General features: G+C 56.7%; 1 protein-coding gene across 1 annotated transcript; it reads right to left on the minus strand.

Annotated features, from left to right (window-relative positions):
* Window positions 1-26,844, minus strand: LOC142365257 (MAP kinase-interacting serine/threonine-protein kinase 2-like). Its single transcript, XM_075445906.1, is given in 13 exon segments — window positions 1-353; window positions 356-504; window positions 774-817; window positions 921-1,085; window positions 1,179-1,379; window positions 2,905-3,000; window positions 3,152-3,207; window positions 3,538-3,642; window positions 3,732-3,805; window positions 4,332-4,411; window positions 5,408-5,505; window positions 5,653-5,932; window positions 26,800-26,844. Coding segments are annotated over 13 exon segments (1,512 nt in total). The 3' UTR covers window positions 1-234.
* Window positions 26,845-27,083: the final 239 nt, after the last annotated feature.

A 27,083-nucleotide genomic window follows, 5' to 3' on the forward strand; every position in this document is an offset into this window, starting at 1 on the left:
TGTGTCAGTCAGATGTCCTGGGTGAAGCAACCTTAATGATTTAATACCTTAAAAAACAGATCTTCAAGAAACCCTCCCAACCCCAGACCTACAAGATCAGCAAAACCCTGGAAACCAGCCACAGGGACGAGTCCTGATCTTGTCACTAGCCAGAAATGGTGGGGGTTGGGGGGGGCGGGAAGAAAGAAGGAGGATGGGGGGGACGTGGGGTACAGCAGGTCCGAGGGGTGCAGCTCACGCTTGGTCAGCCACCACGACCACGGGGGCTACCAGGTGCTGCCCAGCAGCCACCGCCTTGACCAGGTTGCACTTCTGCCGCTGCTTGACCACCAGCTTGGACTCAGGAGGGGGTAGAGCTGCATGGCCCATGAGGTAGCACTGATGGTGACGGGCCGTGCTTCCTCCTCCGCCTCCTCTTCCTCATCCTTGTCACACCATGTCAGCTGGCGGCTGACGGCGACGGCCTCTGCGGCGAAGGAGGTGAGCTCTTTGGCACTGCTCTTCCTGCGGGGAGAAAGCAGCTCAGGGTGGGATGCGGGGGGCTGGAGGGAGGTTGGGGGGCAAATATCGGGGTGTCCCCTCACGCGCATGCCACGCCAGATGGGTCAGGCACCAAAAACACGGCTCCAGCCCGAATTACGTGCTGCAACAGCTTCCCAGATGGCGAGAGCTGCAGCCAAGCAGAGCTGAGAGCAGCTCACTGGGGAGAGGAGCCAGGATTTGGGGGGCTGGAATGTGTCCCCCACCCCCACCCCAGGGCCACCCACGCTCACCTCTGCAAGATGATGGGGGTCAGCAGGGTGTTATCCAGGGCACACTGCAACGAAACGCAGCCAGGTCAGAGCCGAGCACCCCGCAATGGGGTGTCCCCCCACCCCGGCATTGGGGAGTGGAGGGGGCGGGGGGGCAGCAGCACTCACCCCCTGCACCCAGGGGTGCTCCAGGACCTGGGCCGCACTGAGCCGCTTCTTGGCATCTGTCACCAGCAGCCTGGAAATGAGATCTTTGGCCCCAGAGGAGATGTGCGCCCAGTCCTTGTCGGGAAACTCGTACTTCCCTTCCTGGATGCTCTCCAAGAGCATCTCCTGGGTGGGGGGGTAAATAAAAAAGCGGCTGAGCTGGGAGGGGTGCTGCCAAACCAGCGGCGGGTTTCGGCACTGCCGGGGTCCGCCACGCACCTCGCAGGTGTAGCACGACTTGCCGCTGTCCCAGTCGCAGTCGGAGCCGCAGCGGCCCACGAAGGGGGGGTACCCGCTCAGCATGAAGTACAGGACGACGCCCAGGCTCCACAGGTCGCAGCGCTTGTCGTAGGTGGGCATCTCCTCGTAACCGTATAAAGTTTCCACCACCTCCGGGGCCATGTACTCGGGGGTGCCGCACTGCGGGGAGAGGCGGGGGTGAGCCCCAAAGGACAGGGGAGCGATGGGGCAGAGCTGAGAGACAGGGACGGGGGGGTGTCTGCCAGAACTAAGGGGCTACCCCCTCCAAAATGAGGGTGCAGACACGGCCGCTTCCCGGGTTTGGTCCTGGCAGGGCAGATCATCCCGGCCAGGTTTCCCATCGCCACGCGGGGGATGTCACAGCCCTGCCACCCCGAAAAAAATAAAACCCTAAAGGGGTGCAACACCCCCCCAGACTGCCCCCCAGCACTGCCGCCACCGGGCCGGCTCAGCGGGGCAGCGTCCGTCCCATCGCCCGGGACATGGCGGGCGGGCGGCGGGGACGGAGCCGGCTCTGCCTGTTCCCCTGCCTGACGCGGGCAGGGCCGCCGCAGCGGGCGCCGGATCCGGTGCCGGAGGAGTTAACGCTGATGCGAGGCGAGAGCCAGCGGTCCCGTTCCCCCATGGTTCCCCCACAGCTCCCGGGGCTCTGGGGCTTTCCAGCGCACGTGACCCGACCCGCAGCCCGCACCGCCTCGTGACCAGGGGAGAGCAGAGCTGCAGCCAGCAGATAATCACCCCGTAACATAACGAGAGGCCTCCAAACGAGACGCCTCGCCGGCCTCGGCAGCTGATGCCACCGCAAGAAGAAGAAAAGCACCCACGCAAGCCCAACCCGCAGCAACCCTGCATGGGCTTCCACCCGGCAGGGACCACAGCACCCACCCCCCTCTGCCCCCGCTGCTGAGAACGGGAAACTCGGGACACCTCAGAAATTCAGGTCCTCCCCCTGGGGGAGGGGAAACGCGGAGGAACAAGGGGGGGGGGGGTGTTTTGGCCCCCCCTCTGCTGTTGGGCACCCCGCGTGGGCCAGGGTCTGCCCCCCCCCAGCACGTGAGCACCCTGGAAACACCGTGAGCACCCCGAAAACAGCGGGGCACAGGGCAACACCTGCACGGGGGGGGGGCCCTGCTGCTGGTGATAAGGGGAGCACGGCTTTCTGCAGGGGGGGGCAGGCTTGGTATGTGCCCCCCCCCAAATGTGAGACAGCTCCTTGCAACGCAGGGGCACCCCAGAAGCTTTCGGGGTGCCCACCCTGCAGGGGCTGCACCGCACGCAAGCAGCCCCAGCCCCCTCTCACCCACAACCGGAGTGGGGGGGATCACGGTGGCCCCCCCAGCCCCTTGCCTGACCCACTTCTCCCCGAAAGCGCAGCCTCTGTGCAGCCGCCTCCGCCGGGGCCGGCTGTTGCTAAGGCTCACGGCAGCCCGGGCTCTGCGCCAGCCCCCCCTGCGCTGCCCGGCCCCCCCATCGTTACAGAACTGCATCTCGCCCACCGCCGCCGAGGGGGGTCCCACAGCGACGGGAGCAACGAGCAGCAGGGGGCTGCACGCAGCCCCAAAGCCTGGGGGAGCCCCACCAGGGACATTCCCCCCATCCATGGACATTCCACAACACAGACCCCTCCCCCAGGACCCCCCCCATCGACATTATACCCCCCCTGCCCCATGGTCTGCACGCTTACCGGCGAGAGCAGCTCCGGGGTGGAAATGGGGGAGCAATTCCCCTTCAGTTTGATGCCACTTGCCAGGCCGAAGTCACAGATCTTCACCGGGGAGACCTGGGGAGGGGGGGAGCAGCGGTCAGTGACCCCCCCCAGCAGCCCCCGGGTACCCTCAGCCCCGCGTTCGCGCCCCAGCTGCCGCAGCAGCATCCCCCGCGGGGAACCAGGGCCCCCCCAGCCCCGGCACCACCCCCTGCTCCCCGCTCACCTGGTCCAGGCGCTCGCACAGAATATTTCCCGGTTTTAGATCCCTGTGAGCAATTCCTGGGAGGGGGGAGAAGAGGCGATGAGTGGAAAAGCCTGCCCCCCCCTCCCCCCAAGATTTCCACAGCAGAAGGTCTGGGGGCGGCGCAGGGACCCCTCCCTCCCCACCCCAAATCACCGCCCGCGTCATGGCGAAGGGCACAAATTGCTGCTGGCCCCGAGTCCCGGCCAAACCGGAGGAGCAGACTCCGCACCGCGACAACACGACGCAGCCGGGCCTGACCCTGCGCGCCCACGGCCGGCACCGGCCCCTGCTCCCCGGGCAGGAGGGGGGGGCAGCACCCCCCGGCTGGGGGGGGCACGGCTGCACCCCGGGGTGGCTCGGCTCACCTCTGCTGTGCAAAAAGTGCAGGGCGCTGGCGATGTCCCGCACCACCGTGCTGGCCTCCAGCTCGTTCAAGCGGCTTCTCTGTTGGATGTGGGTCAGGATGGAGCCTGCGGCCGGGCGAGAGCGGAGTGGGGGCTCGTGGGTGTTGGGGGGGCTCCTGCCGCCCCCGCTCCCCCCGCCCCGGCACCACACTCACCTCCCCTCATCTTCTCAAGCACCAGGTAAAACCTCTCCTCCTCCTCGAAGAACTCAATCAGCTGCAGGATGTTCCTGCGGGGACAGCGGCGTCAGCCTGGCATCCCCCCAAAAAGATCGCGGGGTCCCCCCCTCCCCGCAGCCCCCCACCCCACACGGCTCCCCGGGGCAGGGCCAACGGAGGAGAAAATCGGGTTTCCAGCGACTGAAACCACGCGGCTGGGGCCCCCGGCCACATTCCAGTGGGGAGAGGGGCTTCCAGCGCCGGGCCCCGCTCCCTAATTGCTCGCAGACCCTCCTGGCTCGCTCGCCCCGCTCCAGAAACAGCCCCGCTCAGCAGCTCTCCGCGGCGGGACGGCGAACGCCGCGGCGGCAGCTCGGCTCGCCCCTCGGCACCGCTCCAACTCGGCTGCCGCGGCCCCGTCGTCATGGCAAGCGGCTCCACGTCACCTCGGGATGCTCCCGGCGAGGCCACGCGGAGGGAGAGCCGCGCAGGAGGGCGGCCTGCCTGCCGCCCATGGGTGCCTCGAGCGTCAGCCCGGTCTCAGCCCGCGCCCTGTGCCCACGGTGGGGGATGGGGACGGCGGCTGCCCTGCGGTACCTGTGTCCCTGGCACAGATTCAGCATCGCCACCTCCCGTAAGACCCCGCTGCAGACGTCGCCCTGGCGCTTCTCGATGATCTGCAAGGCAAAGCGGGCGAGACTCAGGGAGAGGCACCGCTGCTGGGGAGGGACCGGGGCCGGCAACCACCGCGCCCCAACCCACCCGGCGCTGGGGACCCCCGGGGCCGGGCAGAGGCAGGCGGGGGGTGCCCGAAGGGGTTAAGGCAGCAGAACAGGCTGTTCCCGGCAGCAGGGCCAAGCCGCTCCCTCCCGGGGCCCGCAGCCAAGGCGAGCTCTGCGGCCGAGCCCCGGCGCAGCCGCCCCGGCAGCGGAGCACGGCCCTTCGCCCCGCTGGGCGCTGGCACAGTGGGTGCCTGGTGGACGTGCCATGGGGTGAGCAGGGGGTCTCCACCCGCGGGGGAGAGCTGGGTGGTCTCACTGACCCCCAGCCCTTCGGGGCACACTGAACACCCAACCACCATGCAGCCCTCCCCCTGCCTCAGTTTCCCTCCTTGGGCACCCAAAAGCACCCCGGGGCAACAGGGGAAGCCAAGTGCCCCTTGCGTTTGGACACAGGGCCTGTCCCAGCCCCCCCACGCCGTGACTGGGAGCCTGTGGGGTGCAGGGATGCGGCACCACCATCCCCAACCCCAAAAGCAGCTGGCTCACCCTGACCCCTCTAGTGTTCGCGGGGGCACGAAGACCTCCCTGGGGCGAGCGGGGGCTGGCCACCCTGCCGCACCACATGCCCCTGCTTGCCCCAAGTCCCTAGACGCGGCGCAAGCGTTAATTTAATCTCGTGTCTGCCCTAATTTACAGGGATAGGAGCGTGGCTAAGGGGGTTGACCAAGGTCCTGCAGCTGGGCGGTGGCAGAGGACAGCGTGCCACCTGCGTGGCCTGGCCCTGCCCCGCTCCTGCCCCTCTCCATCCCCTCTACCCCGTGAAACCGTCGTCCTGTGCCAGCTCCGCACAGCCAGGAGAGCCAGGAGCCCAGGATGTGGAGGGCAGAAGGGGAAACTGAGACAGGGGGTGGGCAGGAGCCGGCTCTGCAGCCCCAAGCCGCAGAGCTTTACCTTCACTGCGTACTCCTTGTTGGTGACGAGGTTAACGCAGGACTGGACTCTGCCTTGGGCCCCTTCTCCCAGCACCTCGTCGCACAGCCAGTAAACATCTGGCAGGAGAGAGGGCGCCTGAGCTGCTGGCCCCACTGCGGCACGGGACACCACGGCTGTCCCCGAGCCTGGGGACACCAGGAGGGCCCCAGCCCTGCCGCAGCCCGGGGGGGGGACCCCTGGGGTCCCTGGGCAGCCCCGCTCACCTTCGAACCTGCCGGAGAAGCTGTCGGTGGCTCTGCAGTGCTGCTTCTTGTTCCTTTTCTTGGTGCTGGGGATGTCGATGGGCTGACTCAAAGGCACATCTGCGCCGGAGCAAAGCCACTGGCCTGAGTCACCCCCAGCCACCCTGCGCTCCCCCCAGCATCGCCACCCCTGGGGCAGCCCCTCAACGCCTTCGAGGGAATGCAGAGGGCCGACATCCCGAGGTCCAGGGCACTCGAAGACGGGCTCCAGGTCAAACGCCAGCTCGAAGGGGTTTTGTTCCTGCAAGGGCCAAGAACACGAGTGAGACGGCAGTCGCTGGACCAGCCGCCGCCGCCCGCCCGGTCCAGGCACGCCGCTGGCCTTGGCACACGCTCTGCTCGTGCAGGGCACCGGCTCACGGCACTGCTGCCAGAGGGATGCAGCAGAGCCGGAGGAAGAGGAGGAGGAGGAGGAGGAGGAGGAAGGGTTTGACCACGTCTCCTGCCGGGGATGTTGCCGCGGGGTCATGCCTCTGCGCCAGCAGCCCCAGGCCGGCACGCGGGCGATGATGAGAGGGACTGGCGCTGCGCGTACCAACCCAGCCCCGAATATCCACCCTGACCTGAACTACAGCGAGGGGGGGAGGACGAAGAGCCACAGGGCAGGACGGGCTCCGGAGCCACCGCACCGCGTCCTCCCACCTCCCCGCAAGGTCACGGGGGGCCGGAGCCCACTCAGCGCCGCTCCGGTGAGCGCCGTGCCCGTGGCTGCGTGATGCCCGTGACCTGGCAGGATCGGGCCCCGCTCCCAACCCTCCCTGCACCCCGCATGGGTGATGGGTGTGGGAACCACTGCCTCCCCCACCCCAAACCCAACGCCTCCGCCCCCAGCACCCCAAAGGGGACATGGGGAACTTCAGCCCCCCCCGAGCCACCCCACCGTGGGACGGGGCAGTGCTGGGGGCACCCGGCCGCGAGGCGAAAGGGCCCTGTCCTCCGCGGGGTTACGAAATCTGTTTGGGTGGAGGCAGCAGCTCCCGGCGGCGTTCCCCAACCCGCCCCGGTGCCCCGGTGCCCGGGCTGGCTGCCAGCCCCAGCGCGGCGCGGGAGCAGCCAGCCCCGGCCACCGCCACCAGAAACAGCCCGAGAGCGCCTGTTTGCTGCCGGGGCGGCTCTCGAGGGGCCGGGGGGTCCCCATCGCGGTGTGGGGATGCCACGAGCATCTCCCCCAACCAAGCACCACTCCTGATGCCTGAAAACGCTCCTGCGCAGCGTTTGGCCAGATTCCCCCCTCACCCCCCTAAAAAAAGACAGTATCAGGGTTTGCGGAGTGCGGTGTCACCCTCCAGCCCCCCCAAGGCCCCCATGTCATGGCGGGGATGAGCGGCTCGGGCCCAAGTCCCTGCACCACGGGCAGGATGAGGCCTCCCGGGGGGGGGCACCAGGGGTGTACACGGGGGACAGGGGGCCCTGCCCGCTGCCGCAGCACCGGCGCACAAAAGGTTTGGGGGATGGGACACACAGGGCAGACGCTGCGCGGCGGCTCCGGCAGCGCATCCGAGGTGTCCCCCGTGTCCCCCCCGTCCTGGTCCCCAACCACCCGGGGTGGGGGAACGTAGGGGGGGGATGGAGGGGGGGATGGAGGGGGGGGCCCAAACCCCAGCCAGAAGTCCTCAGAGCAGGATTAGGTGTCAGCTAAAATAAGCCGGGCAGGTTTCGGGTGAGGTCCCTGCATCCCTCGCAGCCCCGGGAGCCAAACTAAACAAAGCTCCCACGAAGGTGCCCGGCTGACGAGAGCCAGCGTTTGGGGGACCCAGACCCCCCCCTCGCACCCCCCTCGCGTGACAGTGACCGGGAGGCACGGGGGTCCTGGTGCCCTGGCTGCAGACCCCCTGCCAGGATCTGGCCCTCGCACAACAGGTCCCAGGCTGGGCCCGGCAGCCCCCCACCCCCTGCTCGCAGACGTGCGGTGAATGAGTGCAGCTGGGGGGGGGGGGGAACATGCAGCCCACCCGCTGACCCACCCCACGGGGGACACCCGTGGGAGCTGCAGCGGGGTGAGCAAAGCCTTGCTGCGGGGGGGGGGGGGGTGTGTGTGTGGGGTGTCTGACCCCCCGTCGGGGAGCACCCCGACCACCGGGCCGGCGGGACATGGGGGTCCTGCGGCCCGGGTTGGGTGGCATCACCCTGGGCGCTCCCCTCTCTCCTCCGGGGGGGGGGGGAAGGGGGAGGTCGCTGATGTGTGTCCGTGCCCCCCCCCCCCACTCCGGGCAGGGGATCCAACCGCCGCGGACCCGCACCCCAACCCCGCACCCTCCCATCCCCCCCCGGAGCATCACGGGGGCGGGGAGCACCCCCTTACCTTGAAGGAGCGGTGGAAACCGGGGATCTCAGATTCCTTCTGCACCATCTTGCTGCGGGCGGGGGGAAGGGAGAAACAAGGGAGGGGCGCGGGGTAGGAAAAAGCCCAACCAACCAACCAACAAAAACAGGAAAATAAACCGGGAGGGGGGGGAGGGATGCGGAGGGGCGGGCAGAGGCATCGGGAGGGGGCCGGGGGTACGCCGAGACCTGTGGAGAGAGGAGCCCGGGGGGGCGGGTGTCAGGGGGCTGTGGCCCGCACGGGGCCCGCACGGAGCCCCCCTGGTCCCAAAACGCCCCCGGCGCTCACCGGCCCCGCAGAGCCGCCGCTGCCGGGGGTACCGCAGCCTGCTCCGCTCCGCATCGCTCCGCACCGCCGGGAGGGGACGTGCCCCCGCCCCCCTCCCGCAGCTTTATGGCGGCGGCTCCGCCCCCCCGCCCCGCCCCCACTGTGTGACACCGCCCCCCCGCGGGGACACACCCCCACCCCACCCCCCACGCTGCGCCCAGGGGCGGGGACCCCCACAGCCCCCCCCTGGCTGCACTGGGCGGGGTGCGGGGAGCCCCACGGACACCCCCCGGGTTCCCCCCTCCCCACAGCCCACACATGTCACGAGCGGGGCGGTGCTCAGCCGCGAGGCCTGCGCGCGGCAGGGGGTCACAGCACAGCCCCCCCCACCGCGGCCCCACCCCGGCTGGGTGGCACCGTGGGAGCCTGTCACGGCGCGGGTGTCCCCCCCTCCCCTCCCCCCACCCCACGTATCGCTTGACGCCGACCCGGGCTCAGAACGCACGCGCCGAGCGGCGGCGCCTCGGCCAATGGCTGCGCATGACGTCACCGCCTGCACCGCCTATTGGCTGCTCGCCCCCTCCCAAGCCACCATCGCCCCGCCCCCCCCATGCCCCGCCCCTCCCGGGCACCGCGTCACGCTCCGCCCCCCTCCCCGCAGTTCGGGTGTGCCCCCCCCCCCAAAGTGCCAGTGGGGCCAGAGCGGGGGGGTCAGGACCCCCCAAGCCCCCCCAAATCCCGCGCCCCTCGCAGCCGGGGCAATCAGCGCCCTGCTCTACATTAGCGCTGCTAACGAGGGCGCCCCAATTAGCGACACTCCTGCTAATGCACCCCAGGATGCCACTGGCCTTCTTGGCAGCCAGGGCACGCTGCTGGCTCATGGTCAGCCTGTCGTCCACCAGGACACCCAGGTCCCTCTCCGCAGAGCTGCTCTCCAGCAGGGCCGCCCCAGCCTGTACTGGTGCCTGGGGTTGTTCCTCCCCAGGGGCAGGACCCTGCATTTGCCTTTGTTGAACCTCATCAGGTTCCTCTCTGGCCACCTCTCCAGCCTGTCCAGGTCTCGCTGAATGGCAGCACAGCCTGCTGGTGTATCCACCACTCCTCCCAGTTTGGTGTCATCAGCAAACTTGCTGAGGGTACACTCTAACTCTTCATCCAGGTCACTGATGAAGAAGTTGAACAAGGCTGGGCCCAGTGCTGAACCCTGGGGCACACCGCTAGTTACCGGCCTCCAACCAGACTCAGCGCCGCTGATGACAACCCCCTGAACTCTGCCATTCAGCCAGTTCTCAGTCCACCTCACCGACCACTCGTCCAGCCCACACTGCCTGAGCTTCCCTAGGAGGATGCGATGGGAGACCGTGTCGAAAGCCTTGCTGAAGTCGAGGCAGACAACACCCACGGCTCTCCCCTCCTCTACCCAGCCAGTCGTGCCATCGTAGAAAGCTCCCTGCACGCTCCTGGCCTGTCTGCACACTCACTGCACGCTTAATGCACACTTACCGCGTGCTCCTTGCATGGTCACTGCTCACGCTCCACGCTCACGACTTGCTCCCTGTGCACGCCTGGCCTCTCTGCACACTCCCTGCACGCTCCCTGCACACTCAACTGAACCACGGAACCACGGAATGTTTGGGGGTTGCCACGGCGCTCTGTGAGTCACGGAATCACGGAATGTTCGGGGTTGGAAGGGACCTCTGTGGGTCACGGAATCACGGAATGTTCGGGGTTGGAAGGGACCTCTGTGGGTCACGGAATCACGGAATGTTCGGGGTTGGAAGGGACCTCTGTGGGTCACCCAGTCCAACCCCCTGCCCAAGCAGGGTCACCCAGAGCAGGCTGCTCAGCATCACGTCCAGGCGGGTCTGGAATATCTCCAGAGAAGGAGACTCCACAGCCTCCCTGGGCAGCCTGGGCCAGGGCTCTGTCACCCTCAGAGGCAAGAAGTTCTTCCTCGTGTTCAGCTGGAGCTTCCTCTGCTCCAGTTTGTGCCCGTTGCCCCTTGTCCTATCGCTGGGCACCACTGAACGGAGTTGGGCCCTGTCCTCCTGACCCCCACCCTGCAGATATTTAGAGGCATTTCTAAGGTCCCCTCTCAGCCTTCTCTTCTCCAGGCTGAACAAGCCCAGCTCCCTCAGCCTTTCCTCGTAGGAGAGATGCTGCAGTCCCCTCATCATCCTCCTAACCCTCCTCTGGACTCTCTCCAGTAGCTCCTCATCTTTCTTGAACTGGGGAGCCCAGAACTGAACAGAGCACTCCAGATGAGGCCTAACTAGGGTGTAGAGGGGAAGGAGAACCTCCCTCGTCCTGCTGGCCACACTCCTGCTAATGCACCCCAGGATGCCACTGGCCTTCTTGGCAGCCAGGGCACGCTGCTGGCTCATGGTCAGCCTGTCGTCCACCAGGACACCCAGGTCCCTCTCCGCAGAGCTGCTCTCCAGCAGGGCCGCCCCAGCCTGTACTGGTGCCTGGGGTTGTTCCTCCCCAGGGGCAGGACCCTGCATTTGCCTTTGTTGAACCTCATCAGGTTCCTCTCTGGCCACCTCTCCAGCCTGTCCAGGTCTCGCTGAATGGCAGCACAGCCTGCTGGTGTATCCACCACTCCTCCCAGTTTGGTGTCATCAGCAAACTTGCTGAGGGTACACTCTAACTCTTCATCCAGGTCACTGATGAAGAAGTTGAACAAGGCTGGGCCCAGTGCTGAACCCTGGGGCACACCGCTAGTTACCGGCCTCCAACCAGACTCAGCGCCGCTGATGACAACCCCCTGAACTCTGCCATTCAGCCAGTTCTCAGTCCACCTCACCGACCACTCGTCCAGCCCACACTGCCTGAGCTTCCCTAGGAGGATGCGATGGGAGACCGTGTCGAAAGCCTTGCTGAAGTCGAGGCAGACAACACCCACGGCTCTCCCCTCCTCTACCCAGCCAGTCGTGCCATCGTAGAAAGCTCCCTGCACGCTCCTGGCCTGTCTGCACACTCACTGCACGCTTAATGCACACTTACCGCGTGCTCCTTGCATGGTCACTGCTCACGCTCCACGCTCACGACTTGCTCCCTGTGCACGCCTGGCCTCTCTGCACACTCCCTGCACGCTCCCTGCACACTCAACTGAACCACGGAACCACGGAATGTTTGGGGGTTGCCACGGCGCTCTGTGAGTCACGGAATCACGGAATGTTCGGGGTTGGAAGGGACCTCTGTGGGTCACGGAATCACGGAATGTTCGGGGTTGGAAGGGACCTCTGTGGGTCACGGAATCACGGAATGTTTGGGGGTTGGAAGGGACCTCTGTGGGTCACGGAATCACGGAATGTTCGGGGTTGGAAGGGACCTCTGTGGGTCACGGAATCACGGAATGTTTGGGGGTTGGAAGGGACCTCTGTGGGTCACGGAATCACGGAATGTTCGGGGTTGGAAGGGACCTCTGTGGGTCATCTAGTCCAACCCCCTGCCCAAGCAGGGTCACCCAGAGCAAGCTGCTCAGCATCACGTCCAGGCGGGTCTGGAATATCTCCAGAGAAGGAGACTCCACAGCCTCCCTGGGCAGCCTGGGCCAGGGCTCTGTCACCCTCAGAGGCAAGAAGTTCTTCCTCGTGTTCAGCTGGAGCTTCCTCTGCTCCAGTTTGTGCCCGTTGCCCCTTGTCCTATCGCTGGGCACCACTGAACGGAGTTGGGCCCTGTCCTCCTGACCCCCACCCTGCAGATATTTAGAGGCATTTCTAAGGTCCCCTCTCAGCCTTCTCTTCTCCAGGCTGAACAAGCCCAGCTCCCTCAGCCTTTCCTCGTAGGAGAGATGCTGCAGTCCCCTCATCATCCTCCTAACCCTCCTCTGGACTCTCTCCAGTAGCTCCTCATCTTTCTTGAACTGGGGAGCCCAGAACTGAACAGAGCACTCCAGATGAGGCCTAACTAGGGTGTAGAGGGGAAGGAGAACCTCCCTTGACCTGCTGGCCACACTCCTGCTGATGCACCCCAGGATGCCATTGGCCTTCTTGGCAGCCAGGGCACGCTGCTGGCTCATGGTCAGCCTGTCGTCCACCAAGACACCCAGGTCCCTCTCCGCAGAGCTGCTCTCCAGCAGGGCCGCCCCAGCCTGTACTGGTGCCTGGGGGAGTTTCACAAACCAAGACAGAATGTCTACAACAGAAAGGAAGACCAAAAAGTGAATGTCAAAAAGTGAAAAACCGACAGAGATTAAAGAAACAAAGGAAAAATATAGAACAATACAAGTAAGTACTAAGGAATGACACAAAACTCTTGAAGAAAACCAGATTTGAAATCCTCAGACTTCACACAAACATTAAAATAAGGAAGGAGATTAAGGAAGTAAAGGGCAAAACTTATAACCCATGGCAGCAAAGTAAATCCGCTGCAGAAACGCAATGTAGAAAGCAAGGGCACTCTGGAAACCCTTCGACTTAGAAAGAAAACTTAACTAGGGAGGAAGATTAAGGAAGTGAAGGCAAAACCTAAAAACCTGAGGGCAGCACACTAAAACAGACATAGAAAGACAATGCAAAAATCTAGAGACCTAAAGCAAAACAAGCAATACCTACAAATATAGGCAATGATTTCAAAAACTTAGCCTTCAATAAGATCTCAGTAGGGAGGAGGATGAAGGAAGTGAAGGGACAAACGAAACAAAAGAGTGGCAGCAAACTAAAATGAGATGTAGAAAGACAATGTACAAAGCCAAGGTGTTCTGGAAAAACAACAAAAAGGTGACTAGAACAGAATGGAAGACGAAGACATGAATGTCAACAAGTGAAATACCAACAGAGATTAGGGAACAAAAGAAAAACTATAGGGAAATACAAGGACCACAAACTAAAAGAGAGATTTCGAAAGAAAATCTGTAATACTAACGACCTAAGGAATGACACAAAACTCTTGAAGACAGCGATTTCAAAACGTTACACTTCAAATGAACCTTGAAATAGGGAGGAAGATTCAGGAAACCAAGGCAAAAACTAAAAACCGAGGGCAGCACACTAAGGCACACATGGCAAGGCTATGCAAAAAGCTAGAGATATACAGCAAAACTAGCAATACCTACAAATACAGGCAATGATTTCAAAAACTTAGCCTTCAATAAGATCTCAATAGGGACGAGGATGAAGGAAGTCAAGGGAAATACTAAACAAAAGAGTGGCAGCAGACTGAAACAGCTGTGGAAAGGCAATGTAAAAAGCCAGCATAAAGACACAAACCAAGACAGAATGACTACAGCAGAAAGGAAGACCAAGAAAAGAATGTCAAAAAGTGAAAAACCCACAGAGATTAAAGAAACAAAGGAAAAAAAATAGAACAATACAAGTAAGTACTAAGGAATGACACAAAACTCTTGAAGAAAACCAGATTTGAAATCCTCAGACTTCACACAAACATTAAAATAAGGAAGGAAGATTAAGGAAGTAAAGGGCAAAACTTCTAACCCATGGCAGCAAAGTAAATCCGCTGCAGAAACGCAATGTAGAAAGCAAGGGCACTCTGGAAACCCTTCGACTTAGAAAGAAACTTAACCAGGGAGGAAGATTCAGGAAGTCAAGGTAAAAACTAAAAACCGAGGGCAGCACACAAAGGCACACATGGCAAGGCTATATGCAAAAAGATAAAGATCTACACCAAAACTAGCAATACCTACAAATACACACAATGATTTCAAAAACTTAGCCTTCAATAAGATCTCAATAGGGAGGAGGATGAAGGAAGTCAAGGGACAAACGAAACAAAAGAGTGGCAGCAGACTGAGACAGCTGTGGAAAGACAATGCAAAAAGCCAGCATAAAGACACAAACCAAGACAGAATGACTACAGCAGAAAGGAAGACCAAGAAATGAATGTCAAAAAGTGAAAAACCCACAGAGATTAAAAGAAAAACGAAAAAAATAATAGAACAATAAAGGTAAGCACTAAGGAATGACACAAAACTCTTGAAGACAACAATATGTGAAATCCTAAGACTTCATATGAACACTGAAATTGGGAGGAAGATTAAGGAAGGGCAAATCTAATAACCCATGGCAGCAAACTAAATCCGCTGCAGAAACGCAATGTAGAAAGCAAGGGCACTCTGGAAACCCTTCGACTTAGAAAACTTAATTAGGGAGGAAGATTAAGGAAGTCAAGGCAAAACCTAAAAACCTGAGGGCAGCACACGAACACAGACATAGCAAGGCTATGCAAAAAGCTAGAGATCTACAGCAAAACAAGCAATACCCACAAATACAGGCAATGATTTCAAAAACTTAGCCTTCAACAAGATCTCAGTAGGGAGGAGGATGAAGGAAGTGAAGGGACAAACGAAACAAAAGAGTGGCAGCAAACTAAAATGAGATATAGAAAGACAATGTAAAAGCCAAGGTTCTTAAGGTCCCAGTATTTAATGTCAATGTCTCTGTATTTCAAGGTCAGGACTGCAACAGTTCTGCTGTCTGTGGACACCAGTGAGAGATGACCTGCTTTTCATTCGTTCAGGCACTGCACCTACACTTAGTCACAGATCTGATTTTTTTTTTATGTTTTCCTCTCCAAGATGTAATAGACAACAGGGCACTCTTTAAGTGAAGTTAAATAGCAGTTCTACTGATTTAAATACAAAAAGTTTTCGCCTGTGGTACATTCATCCACAAGAACTTTAACACCTCTTGATAGAAGGAATAATAAGAAACATGACACTTTACCAAACTAGCTGCAGTGGTATTTTCTAGTTTTAGTTTTAACAAAGCACCTGTGTGGAAGTTGCAAGCTCTCCTTATAGATTAGCAAACTTAGCAAGGACAAGACTGTGACAAGAGCAGGAGCTGCGACCAAGAACCAGCGAAAAGCAGCTTTGCAGTTTTGCAACGAGATAGAACGAACCGAGCATGCGCAGCGCCCCGGATGTAACTCATGGGCAAGTGAGGAAGACTACCGAAAGAGATGAAGTAACGACCTAAGACCACCAGAGACCACCCAGGAGCTCTAATACACCTGCTAAAGGAGAACTGGAATAGATTCATACGCTCTCGGAAATATAACGATTAATATGCATATTGTAGTTCTATTTAACCTGAAATTAAAGGGTGTTTGGCGCACACGTTTGGAGGAGAGATCCCCCATGTGCCCGGTGCCGTAATAAAGGACACCTGGTTAACAGCATACATTGTACTGTTAGGTTATTACCGGATCTGTGAATCACTCTAACCAGCGTTTTCCCTTTTGACTAGAAAATGAAAATCTTCAACAGCAGATACCCCTGAAATAAGCTTCAGTCAAATCTGGACCCAATACAGGGTGTGCGTTATGATATGCCACAGATCGGGACTTGACTCTTCAAAACAATCATGCACTAAGGAAAATTTTAGGTTGTTATGCAGAGTTTTAACTCGAGCCTTGGCAACCGCATTTGGGACATGAAAGGTATCAGCACTACAGTACTACGTGCAGTAGAGAAAACTGCTCTTGCAGTTCAATTCCAACACCGCATCCTCAAACAAACTGAAGCTGCTGTGTTTGAGCAACATGGGTGGAAATCTCACCTGCCACGCTGAAGTGACGCTGGGGCATTTCTTCACCTTGTAGTCTCTTTCCTCAGGCTTAGTGAATCTCTCCCAGAGTCTGAGGCAAAGCCCATGGATTTCTCCTGTTTGCAACAGGGGATGTCTGAGCCGTCACATGGTGGTTTGTTGTGGGGTACCACTTGTACCCTGGATTTGCCTTCATAAATGCATCCCTGTACTAGAAAGAAAAGGAAAACTTCCAGTCAGGTCACTCATGAGAATGCAGTATCCACAGGGCAACACAGTGCACTGCTTGTAATGGGATTTAAGACAGTAAAGAATCCTTAAATAGCTTGATTTTTAACAGTTTAATCACATGTTTAGAGTCTGACTGCCAACACAACCGAACAAAAGAAATACCATGATAGGAAGAGTTGTATTTCAAAAAGCGAGGTTTCTCTTTACCCACCTGAGGGTCTATCACCCAGAGCAGGCTGAAGTTCTGATCCTGCAAACTGCTCCCCACTGCTTCTCTGCTCACCTTGGCGAACAAGGACAGCTGTTCCCATTCTTTTGCAGGTACAATATTTCCAGTTTTACACTGCAGTTTCAATGAAATGAAGACATACATTTAGCAATACATGCAGAATGATGCTCCCAGAACAGGCAAAGAAAAAAAACCTATGACCAGGATCACCTCATTTTCAGCAACTTCGGATACATCATCCCCGTGTTCCCACCAAAATGTACCACGCTGCATCAAATCAACCAGGAAAAAAAATCTTCAGGTAACGCTGACCCACACACACGCTGTATCTTCAGAACCGGGCGTCTGTATGAAACTTGCACACTCAGGGCTGCGACCCCTCCCCCCTCACCCCTTTTCTCTCTCCCTCAGCCCGGGCTGGGAGCTCACCTCACCAGGGAAGGACACCAGGGAAGGACACCAGCCTCACCGAGGGACAGGGAGGGGAGAAGGGAGCAGAGAGAAAGGCAACACACAGGGAGGGGAGAAGGGAGCAGAGGGAAAGGCAACACACAGAGGAGCAGCTCTGCCTTCCCTTGCTCAGCCCACAGCCCGCTGGTGCCTGTGCCCGGGGGCTCCGTCTCCGTCCCCTGCCCCTCCCCAGCTCTGGGCTCCCCCCCGGGGCTGCCCCGGCCGGGCCCAGCTCCAGCGGGGAGCTCCCCCCCGCCCCCCTCGCGTGGCCAGCAGGCAGCACAGCCCCCAGTGCCCGCCCCACGGCCCCGCTCCCCTCACGGGCAGCCCCAGCCCTCACCTCAGCCGTGGCCTGCAGTGGATCCTGTCCCTGCCACACCAACATGGCCACCCAGCAGCCCCTGCCCCGGGCCTGCAGCTCCCAGCATGCCCCGGGAACCAACATGGCCACCCAGCAGCCCCTGCCCCGGGCCTACAGCTCCCAGCATGCCCCAGGAACCAACATGGCCACCCAGCAGCCCCTGCCCCGGGCCTGCAGCTCCCAGCATGCCCCGGGAACCAACATGGCCACCCAGCAGCCCCTGCCCCGGGCCTGCAGCTCCCAGCATGCCCCGGGAACCAACATGGCCACCCAGCAGCCCCTGCCCCGGGCCTGCAGCTCCCAGCATGCCCCGCGAACCAACATGGCCACCCAGCAGCCCCTGCCCCGGGCCTGCAGCTCCCAGCATGCCCCGGGAACCAACATGGCCAGCAGCAGCCCCTGCCCCAGGGCAGGCCCCAGGACTACAGCTCCCAGCATGCCCCGGGGCACCCCCCCACACCCTGCCTTCCACCCTCTGGAAGCCTTTTCTTTCTTTCCTAACAGCTGAGCATTTAACTGACTAAATCTCAGAGGTACTCTTGTTTCTTCTCAACAAAGCAGCCATCTCCATCTGCTCACATCTGCCAAGCACACATCCAGGCAGGCCAGGAGAGCACGGGGTCCCATCTGCTCCCTGTCCCTCACACAGCAAGGAGGGTGACAGCCACCAGCCCCTGTGAGCTGGCAGCTCGCCAACAGCCACCACGCGAAGGGACACAGCCCCTGCTCAGACACCATGGGCCTCTGGAATGGCTTTCCAGAAAGGTACCCAGGAGAGGGACAAAGAAGGACCGAGCTTCTGCAAGATCAGAGCAGAATGAGAAAGCCCAGAGTGTAACTTGGCAACACTCCAAAAGTGAGAAAAGACACCAAATTCTTCTGAGGATGTCACATCATCTTGGCAGACCAGTGCCCTTGCCCGCGTGCCGACAGGACCCACCAAAGTCGTACTCCTGAGATTTTCACCATCTGTGGTGGAAAGCCACTGGGTTTAACTGACGCCTCCAGCCCTTGGGACAGACAGACAGACAGATGAGAGGCTGTAAGGAAGAAAGAACCCCATGCTACGTCTACATCACCAAACGTCTCCAGGCACGTCAGACCTCAGCACGCTTCCCAGTTCCTCACAGCTCTACTTGGCTACAGCAGAAATAACTACTCCATAGCACTGCCCATGGCCGACAGCAGCCTGCTGCAAACTCCTTCCCGTAATTCCGCCCACTGAATGCAGTCGTGTGTGCACACAGACAGGACCCAGTAAGGAGTGGCACAGCCGGGAACGGGATTTTTGCCAAACTTGACAAAGACACCCTGTGAAAATGACAGCCCTTCTGTCTGAAAGAGCAACAGCAGCTTTAGTAGCGGGGTGGGGAGGAGGGGAAGCTGAAAGAGGTTCTGTAGCATTTTTCAGTACTTTCCCTTGGAACAGCTTGAATGAAATCAAGGTGCAATCATGCCTTGTGACTTTGGCCAATGAAATCCACTAAAACTTTGAGGAAATAGTTTATACTTTAAAAAAAAAAGCAACAACCAAACCAAACACCACAGTTGCATTTCTAGCAATTACTGGAACTCTGCTGACATAAATGTTGCACATTGCAAAGCTAAAGCACAGCCGCACAGAGCTGTTTGGTGGTTGGAATAACCACCAAATAACACAAGAAGAGGAGAACGTTTTGCAACTTCCAGCACTACAGCTGATTTTGATGGAGTCAAGAACTAAAGCAGCCACAACAGATGAAGGACATCATGTAACATCCATCATGTAACACATGCAAAAACTTCAGTTACTGCGACGCTGGTTCAAAACTGGGTGCAGGCATGACACATCCCTCCATTGCTGCTGAAACCAGAGCTCCATCACTGCTCCAGGGTTTCCACCGTGTTCCTACACACGCGCTCCTGCACCTACCCAGCTGATAAACGATCCAGGACCATAAACCCAACCAGAACGAACAAAGAAAAGCGTGAATTTTAGTGGAAGATTTCTGATTTCTCTTTCAGCTGAACATCAGATGCTTCCGAAAAGGAAACGCTGGGGCAGACAGCCCTGTCACAAGAAACTCACCTCCACAAGCAGGAACAGTGACGGCTGCTGGCAAGCTTCCGTCGGATGAGTCGCATCAGACTGGCGATTACTGGAGGAAACCTGGAACAGGGAGAGGGGAGAAAAACACCTCTGTGTTACTCCGACATCATCCTCTGAAGGAATTGTGTCACACGGGACGCACTCGTTAACTGTCACAGCACATGTCACTAGCAGTCACATGCCAGCTCCTCGTTTTATTTCATGTTCCTGATTTCTGCGCTGTGTTCCTGTGCACTGCGTGGTGAGGAAGAACTTCTTCCCTCTGAGGGTGACGGAGCCCTGTCCCAGGCTGCCCAGGGAGGCTGTGGAGTCTCCTTCTCTGGAGATATTCCAGCCCCGCCTGGACGCGGTGCTGTGCAGCCTGCTATGGGTGACCCTGCTTGGGCAGGGGGTTGGGCTGGGTGACCCACAGAGGTCCCTTCCAACCCCTACCATTCTGTGATTCTGTGATTCTGTGAGAGCCCCTGGAGAGCTGCGCAACACAGCCACTGGCTCCCAGCTGCCTCTGGCAAGCTTGGAGGAGGGCTGGGGCAACAGCTGCTTTGTCATCGTGGTGTTCCTGTTCCCTCAGGGTGGCCAGCAGATTGCCTGCAGCAAATCTTGTCCTCCTGAAGCGGCTGCTGTCCCTCCTCCAGCACATCGGCCAGCACGCAGCCAGCAGCAGGATGAGCGTCATCAGCCTGGCCATCCGCGTTGGGCCAAACCTGCTGAGCCCACCCAACGAGGAGCTGCTGCCGCTGGAGGCCATGCTGGAGGTGACGGAGAAGGTACGCTCTCTTGAAGCGGGATGGCTGCAGCCGGATGGTGATCAGAGCTGGGCTGTGGAGAGGTCCCTGGCTGCCCCCTCTCTCCAGCAGACGCTGGTGGGGTGGCTGCCTGGAAGAGCAGCCCCACAGCGACAGCCTGCTGCGTGGAAGCAAGGCTCAGGAGTGGGAGAGGCTGCCTGCCTGCCCCTGCGCTGAGAGCAAGGCTTTGCTGTGTGCAGGTGAAGACACTGGTGGAGTTTATGACCGAGAACTGCGGAGAAATCTTTGGGGAGGAGGTGGCTGACCTGTCTGGTCCCCCAGCTGAGCAGTCGCCCGCGCCCATGGGCACATCCACAGCGGTGGTGGGATCGGAAACGGCAGAGGTACGGCAGCTCCACCACCACTGGGACAATGTGTCTGGTGTGGGAGGGTGGTTCCTGATGAGTCCAAGTGGCTGCTGGGCCTCTTCCTGGCGTTCCATCCCTGCTGGGTTTCTGTGGGTTTGGTGTTTTTTTTTCTTTGGGGTGATACATTGTAGGTGAAACTGGAAAGGTTGTTCCTCAAATGTGTTAGGCGTGTGCTTAATCAAAGGAAATACCTCCAAATTTTCTACAGCAAGACCTATTTCCCAAGCAAAGCCTGTTTGCCAAACGGTCACTGACGACTCCCGGGCGCCCCTTGCCACCTGCTGACGCCGCCATTTCTGGTGTAGGCACCTGTCACTTCGCCTCCTGCCAGCCCAGGGACACCGCTCGACTCCCCGGTATGTGCGGAAGGACCAAAGAGCCTTTGGACGAAAGCAGGTAAAAGGAGTCAGCTCTGGTGAAATGCAGAACTGATTCCAGTGGGTCCTGGTTTCCCCTATCTAATCCCACTGTGGGATGGAAAGGTTTGCAGGCTCCCCCCAGGAACATGAACACTGAAGAAAAAGAAAGAGAAAAGAGGTGTGGGCAGAGGAGAGGGAATGCCAGCAAGAGAAGAAAATAAGCAAGAGAGAAAAAGACGGGGAGTGGAAAAAAGCAGGAGGGTCCAGCGAGTGCAGAAGCCCAGGTGTGTGCCGGGCTCATTTGCCCGTCTTTCCCAGCTCTGAGCGCTGCTCTGAGGCAGTGCAGCTCGGGCTGGTGCTGCGCAGGGTTTGGGAAGGACCCCACGGCAGCTCCCGGGGGCTCCCGACGGAGCCCCGCTGCCTGGCACAGGGGCACGGGGCCTCTCTGCGCACGCACAGCTCTGCGAGGGCATCGCCCGTGGGGACAAGGCGCCAGAGCCACCGCGCAGCCACTGCCGGCAGCAGCTCTGTCTGCTGGGCTGTCGACAGCTCCCTGTGCGCTGTGTTCCCAGAGACAGGGGAACCGAGCCGCGGCTGCTGCTGCCTCTGCGCGTTGATCCGTGCTCTCTGACCGTGTCGCTGCAGGTGCTGATTTCCTGCTCCTGGAGGAGCCCCTGTGACTGCCAGGCTCCCGCACTCGGTGTCCACAGTAAAAGGACGTTTTCTCTCTCCTGACTCTGCCTGCGGTGTGATGTTCTGGACGAGCTGGGGGTGTGCATATGCAATACAAATGTCACCAAAGGGCTGAAAAATACAGCTGTACTGAATCTGTGCAGATGGCCTGCTCCGGTATCTGTTGGAGCTGTGAATGACTCTTTGCTATTTTTTTTCCCAGGGACTTTTATTATTTTAATTAATGATTTCAGGGAACTGATCAAGTTTAGCCCTGTTGTTTTTGAACAGCAAAGTCAAGGCTGATTACCAGTGACCTGACATGGCTTGTAATATGCAACACATCTAATTAAAAACATATCAAATCAAGATTCTTTCTGTTGTATGTTGTTTATTATTTGAAATCATGTCTTAATATTTTTATTAAAGGCAAAAGAAATAAGTTACTTGCTATCACCATCTGAAGTCATTCCATTACTAAGAGTAAGGCCATTCTAAAGTCAGTCAAACTGGAAATAACAGTACTGCTTTCAGTGCCACAGTAAGCCTTCAGATCGCAGGATGGACCTTCTGTGCCTCTGTTAAAACGCTCCCTCTCTCCTCCCCTTCGAGCTGCAGTCCATTTGGCGGGAGACTGGCCTCTAAACCCTGGAGACCTTGACTGTGAAAGCTGTCCTCTGCATGGGCGTGAGCGTGACCTTGAATGTTGAGACCTGTGTGACCTTGACCGAGAGCGATGCTTTAGACTCTTCCCTTTGCCTCTTCTTGGATACGGCGGCGATGGTGAGCGGGAACGAGAGTGGGAACGCCTTAATGATCGAGAGGAGGAGCACGAGCGGGCAGATCTCGACTTGGAGTAGGTATGTGATCTTCTGCAGCAAGGTGAAGTATTATACGGAGACTTGGACCTTAAAAAAAAAGAAAAAAAAAATAGAAGTTCATTCAAAACAGTCACTCTCGACAGTTTTTTTCCTCCCAAATTCGGTTAGGGTTTATTTTTCCTGTCTATATGCTCACGTCAAAGATTCACGCAGCTGCCGACATAATGCTACTGCAAATTGCAGAACCTGATGACGTGGGAAAGGTTCTGCTCACCAGACAGAACAGCTGCTGCTTGTTAGTGTGAAAACATGCAGGAAGGGTCAGTCTTTTCCACTCCCCTCTGGCGCATGAACTACCACAGCCACTGATTGATTCAAGGTGGTGTAGACTGGCCTTACTGGTACGTGAGCACGCACATTTTTAACGACTCCACCACTACTCGCAGTGCAAATCGTTTTTGTTGCAGTGAGATGCAGAAAGAGCAACTCTGAATGGCTACAGTGCAGTATCAAACATCAGGAAAACAGCATTTAGCCTGAAGTCAGTAAAGCTCCATTTTAAAATGCCAGCTCAGTCTGCTGAACTTCACTACTTCTTTGGCAGTCTGTGCGGGACGTAAAATACTTGCACTGCGCTCCTACAGACAGGACTACTTAACCAACACTTCCAGCCAGCTGTCCTAGCAAAATGCTGCACACACCGCTAGCTCTACCCAGGGACAGTGACCGCATTTCAACAAGAGTCGTATCAAAAAGCTTCTCAACTCGGCCTCTCGTACCAGGACTCAGTGCCACTGCTCTCGGAAAGAGACTGACAGCATCGCCAGCAGAGAGCTAGCCAGACTCCTGCCCCAGCGATTTTTGGGGGTAGAAAACGTCAGCTACCCTGAGTTTTTTCTTCACAAGTTTTTCTGTTCTGATTTTTTAAAGAATCATTTCCCATTATTCTGCGTATGCTCATTAGCATCACGCCTCCTGTCAAAGTCCTTCACCAATTCAAGAGATCCTCAAAAAGATTTCCTTGAAATAATCTTACTGCAAGCACAGATCCCCTTTGTTAAAGCCAATTCCAGTTAAGCCATTTAAAAATTAATTACCATCTGTATTCTCCACAACTATCTGTGCACACTTCTGTCACTATAAATCTGCTGTTGCATCAGTTACGTGTTACAGCCTCATTTCACAGGTTACAAGTAGTAATACACCGAATTTCTGTCCATACTCACAGTTCCCAGCCTGGTCTGGCACCTGCTGGGCGAATTGTACCGGCTCTCGTGGGATGACCTTTGGGAGCGGGGAGAGGAAACAGAACAAAATCCCATTCACTTTACCTGAAGATCATTGATAAAAGAAATTCTAAAGTAATACTGACTTACCAGTGGTGGGGATTGATTGCCTTTGGGGGCCCAGGAGACTCGGTAATGCTGCTTGTCTTAGGACAGCAACCTGATAGCCCTTGTGAAAAAATGCAAAGGGGTGGAAAATAAGCTCCACTACAATAGAGGAATCCCTGCATCTCTTGAAATCAACTTACCTCCTCTTCCAACAAACGGCTCACTGACAGAGAGGAAGATTCAGAACGTTCGGTGGCAGTCACCAGAGCAGGAGAAGATACAGCGGTATTGGCAGCACTACAAAAAAAACAAACAAACAACCAAATTTTTATGATTCACACAGGGTTTTGAAGAGCTACTTGAAATATAAAGTCCAAGGTGTGAAAAGCCTGACTACTGTAAACTGAAAAAAAAAAAAAATCTACACCAGATATTTTCTTAAGCCAGTTGCGCATGAAAGCATTAGAATATGTAAAGCCCCCACGCTGCATCTCCGTTTTGGAAGATGCGATAACAGCAGCTTTCCGAGGAAAGGTTTGTGTGCTAGTTCAGGGGCTGCCTCAGAGCTTCTTTTGGATTGCGATCCTTTGTGTTCAACGGCACAGAAGAGCCTGACAGGCTTTGGACAGAGCGGCTATTTGCATTCCAGGCATCAGGTGGAAAAAGTTCCTCCTTCAGGGTAAACCTGCACTGAAGGACTGAGAAGGGCACCACACAAGCAACACTGCTAAGAAAATTCTTGCATGAGGCACACGTCCAGCATCTCAAAGTGTCCTCTCTCCGAGCAGAAGCGGCAGCCAGAACTCCCACAATTATCTGGACTGGCACTAGTGACACACAAACTGCTAGCGGGGGAGCTCAAGAAGAAGACTCTAACTGCAGCGTTTTGGTGTCTTTTCTGTTCAGGTTGATCTACAGATTTACTTACTGAAAGGGTCCAGGAGGTGCGACAGGCAGCAGTGGTGGTGGCTGCTGCTGCTGCTGCTGAATCTTCTGAAGGAACCTTGTGGTGTAGCCAGCTCCGGTTTTGAAGTTGTTGACAGCCTGGAGGCAGAAGAACATTTACAAAAAGGTAACAGAAAACTTGAGTACATAGACGCACAAAAGCCTCCAGAGAGTAAAATTCCTTGTGTATTCCTGTAAATGCTATCAATCCTAAAATACATCAACAGACAGATAGAGGAACGCATCCCACTAAACACTGATGTTAATCGCTGGTAACCGCGAGTGTCTGCATTTCAGTACTTCAGTGTTAATACCGAGCTGAAAGGGAGGCAATCCTGTTAACCAAAAGCCTGACCTCAATTTGCCAGAGCATCTCTGAAGAGTTGTGAGCTGCTGTAACAACAAACGATGCATTTGAAAAGAACATTTAGCTTTATTCAATTTAGCCTTGCTGAAGGAGCTGTCAATTAATGTTTTCTTCCCTTTCAGCTTTTTGCAGACAGGCTTTGCTTACAAACAGTTTATTTAAAAGTCATCATGTTACCTGGCGTAGGAACTTGTTGGCAGCTAAATCATCAGGAGAAACGCCTGCCTGGTGACACGCTGGGCACGTATGTTCCTCAGATGCCAGCAATGCTGTTCTAATACCTGTGAAAAATTAGAATCATCCAAATAGTTTTTAGCAAAGCTACGGAAATGCTGGGGGTTCTAATCAGCTGTAAAAACACCATACAGTTAATGAGTTACTATGGTCTTCAGTTCAGAGCATGAAGCTATAAAGGTTCCAGAGTGCAGAAGATTTCTAGTACGCAGCAAAGAACTGTACAGTTTTGGTATTTCACTGTTGTCACATCTGAAGATGCAGAGCAGGCTGTGCCTTGATGTTTTGACTGGTCTGTTTTCCCTTGTCTCGTACAGTGAGAAGTCACCCTCCTCAAGGTTAATGAAGAAAACACATCTCAAAAGACCATGAGGATCTTTGCATTCTGAAGGGTTTAGCTAGCTTTCCCGTGGAGCAGAATGGTCATTAAATGCCCAGTGATCCGTTTGCTGCAGGCTGCAGAAAGTCACCAGAGCTGGCTATGTAACGTTCTACGAGAGAAAGGGCTGCGGACAGACTAAATGCATTGGGTATCTAACGCTGTCAGCACCTGCACAGGTGTGCACTCTTCTCATAGCCGTCCCTCCGCGCGTGAAGAGGATTCAACTGGACAGGTGAAAAGGGGAAGAAGCTTTCTGTCTTTTTTCCCCCTTTGTACAAGAAGAGTCCTTCCCGACTCAGGGTATCCCTAAGTATCAAACAGAACGGGTAACCAAGTAGTTTTGTTATCTCCTCTTTCCGCTTCAGAAGATCAGACGCGATGCACTGAGCTAACAAACAAGGCAGTAACACTCACACTCGTCACAGTAACTGCTGCCGCAGCAGGGAGTAATGGCTGCATCAGTCATTGCGTCTTTGCAGATGAGGCACAGCAGCTCATCCGGAAGGGCATCGGAGGAGGAGGAGGAGGAGGGCAGCTCCTCTGGCACAAAGGGAGGCTTCTCCTTCTTGCCTTGGGCGTAAGCTTCCCTGCGGGAAGGGGAGGGGGGAGGGGGCAGGGGGTAAGGAAACAGGAAAAAAGTTAAAGGCGGGTAAAGGAAAACTTCTCCAAGCTGTGGATTTTATCAAAGGAAGGTAATAGATGGAATTCTTCTCACTCCACATCAGCCTTCTGAAATGTAGGCATTCAGTTTCAACTACTTTTCTATAGCCACAAGACTAGAAGGGGGAGGGGGAACAATTTTCCTTCTGCAGAACTCTCGCATTTGTTGGATCCACTAAGAAATTAGCTCAGACAAGAAAAATGATTTTTTGACAGCTAGAGAGCAGGTGAAATGAATCCCACCTCTCTTTTTCCAGGGGGTAAGAGTAAATGCAGGCTCACAATAAAGTTAGTCTCCGAGTAATTACATTTTATAAACAAAGGAAGTCTGTGTTACAGCTTCCACCCAAGGAGATCCACGACAGAAAAGCAGAAGTGCTACCAAGTGCTTTTTAAAACAGCCACTCCTGTCAGTACACAGTAGTAGTATTTTCTTAGTTTAGAGCAAGAGGAGAACTTTTGTCTCTTTCACATGTGGGATTTGCTCAAAGTCAGAGGGGGCGGAAACCTCAGTGCAACAGCCACTTGTTAAATTTTGCAAGAAGCCTTTGAAACATAAACCAGAAGCAAAATGAGCTTTCCAAGAGAACGACTCCCACTGTCAACACTACTGAAATGTTTTGCAGAAATACAGAAATGCCATAAGCTGACCCAAGTTCCAGGGGCAGGATCCCGCGATTTTAATACTAGAAAGTATCACAGATTTTAAGGTGAAGATACGACGACAATGCTTCCTCCCTCGTAATCACAGATGCCGGCCAACATGGTTGCATTACCACTCAGACATTTACGCGTGGTTTTTCTCCTTTTGGTCAGTCCACTTAAGGCCATACGTACGCATTAATAATTGGTATTGCGTATTTTCCCGTCTTTGTCAGCATCGCGCCCTTTGTGTTGGGATCTTTCAGCTCAATCAGGAAACTCCTCGGAATTCCTGTGCTCCTTCTCATTCTGGGAGCAGGCACAAAATTTTTGTCCTGTTCAGAAAAGAAATGCAGACATAT

This window comes from Opisthocomus hoazin, chromosome 34 (genome assembly GCF_030867145.1).
Source record: "Opisthocomus hoazin isolate bOpiHoa1 chromosome 34, bOpiHoa1.hap1, whole genome shotgun sequence".
NCBI classification, from domain to species: Eukaryota; Metazoa; Chordata; class Aves; order Opisthocomiformes; family Opisthocomidae; genus Opisthocomus; species Opisthocomus hoazin.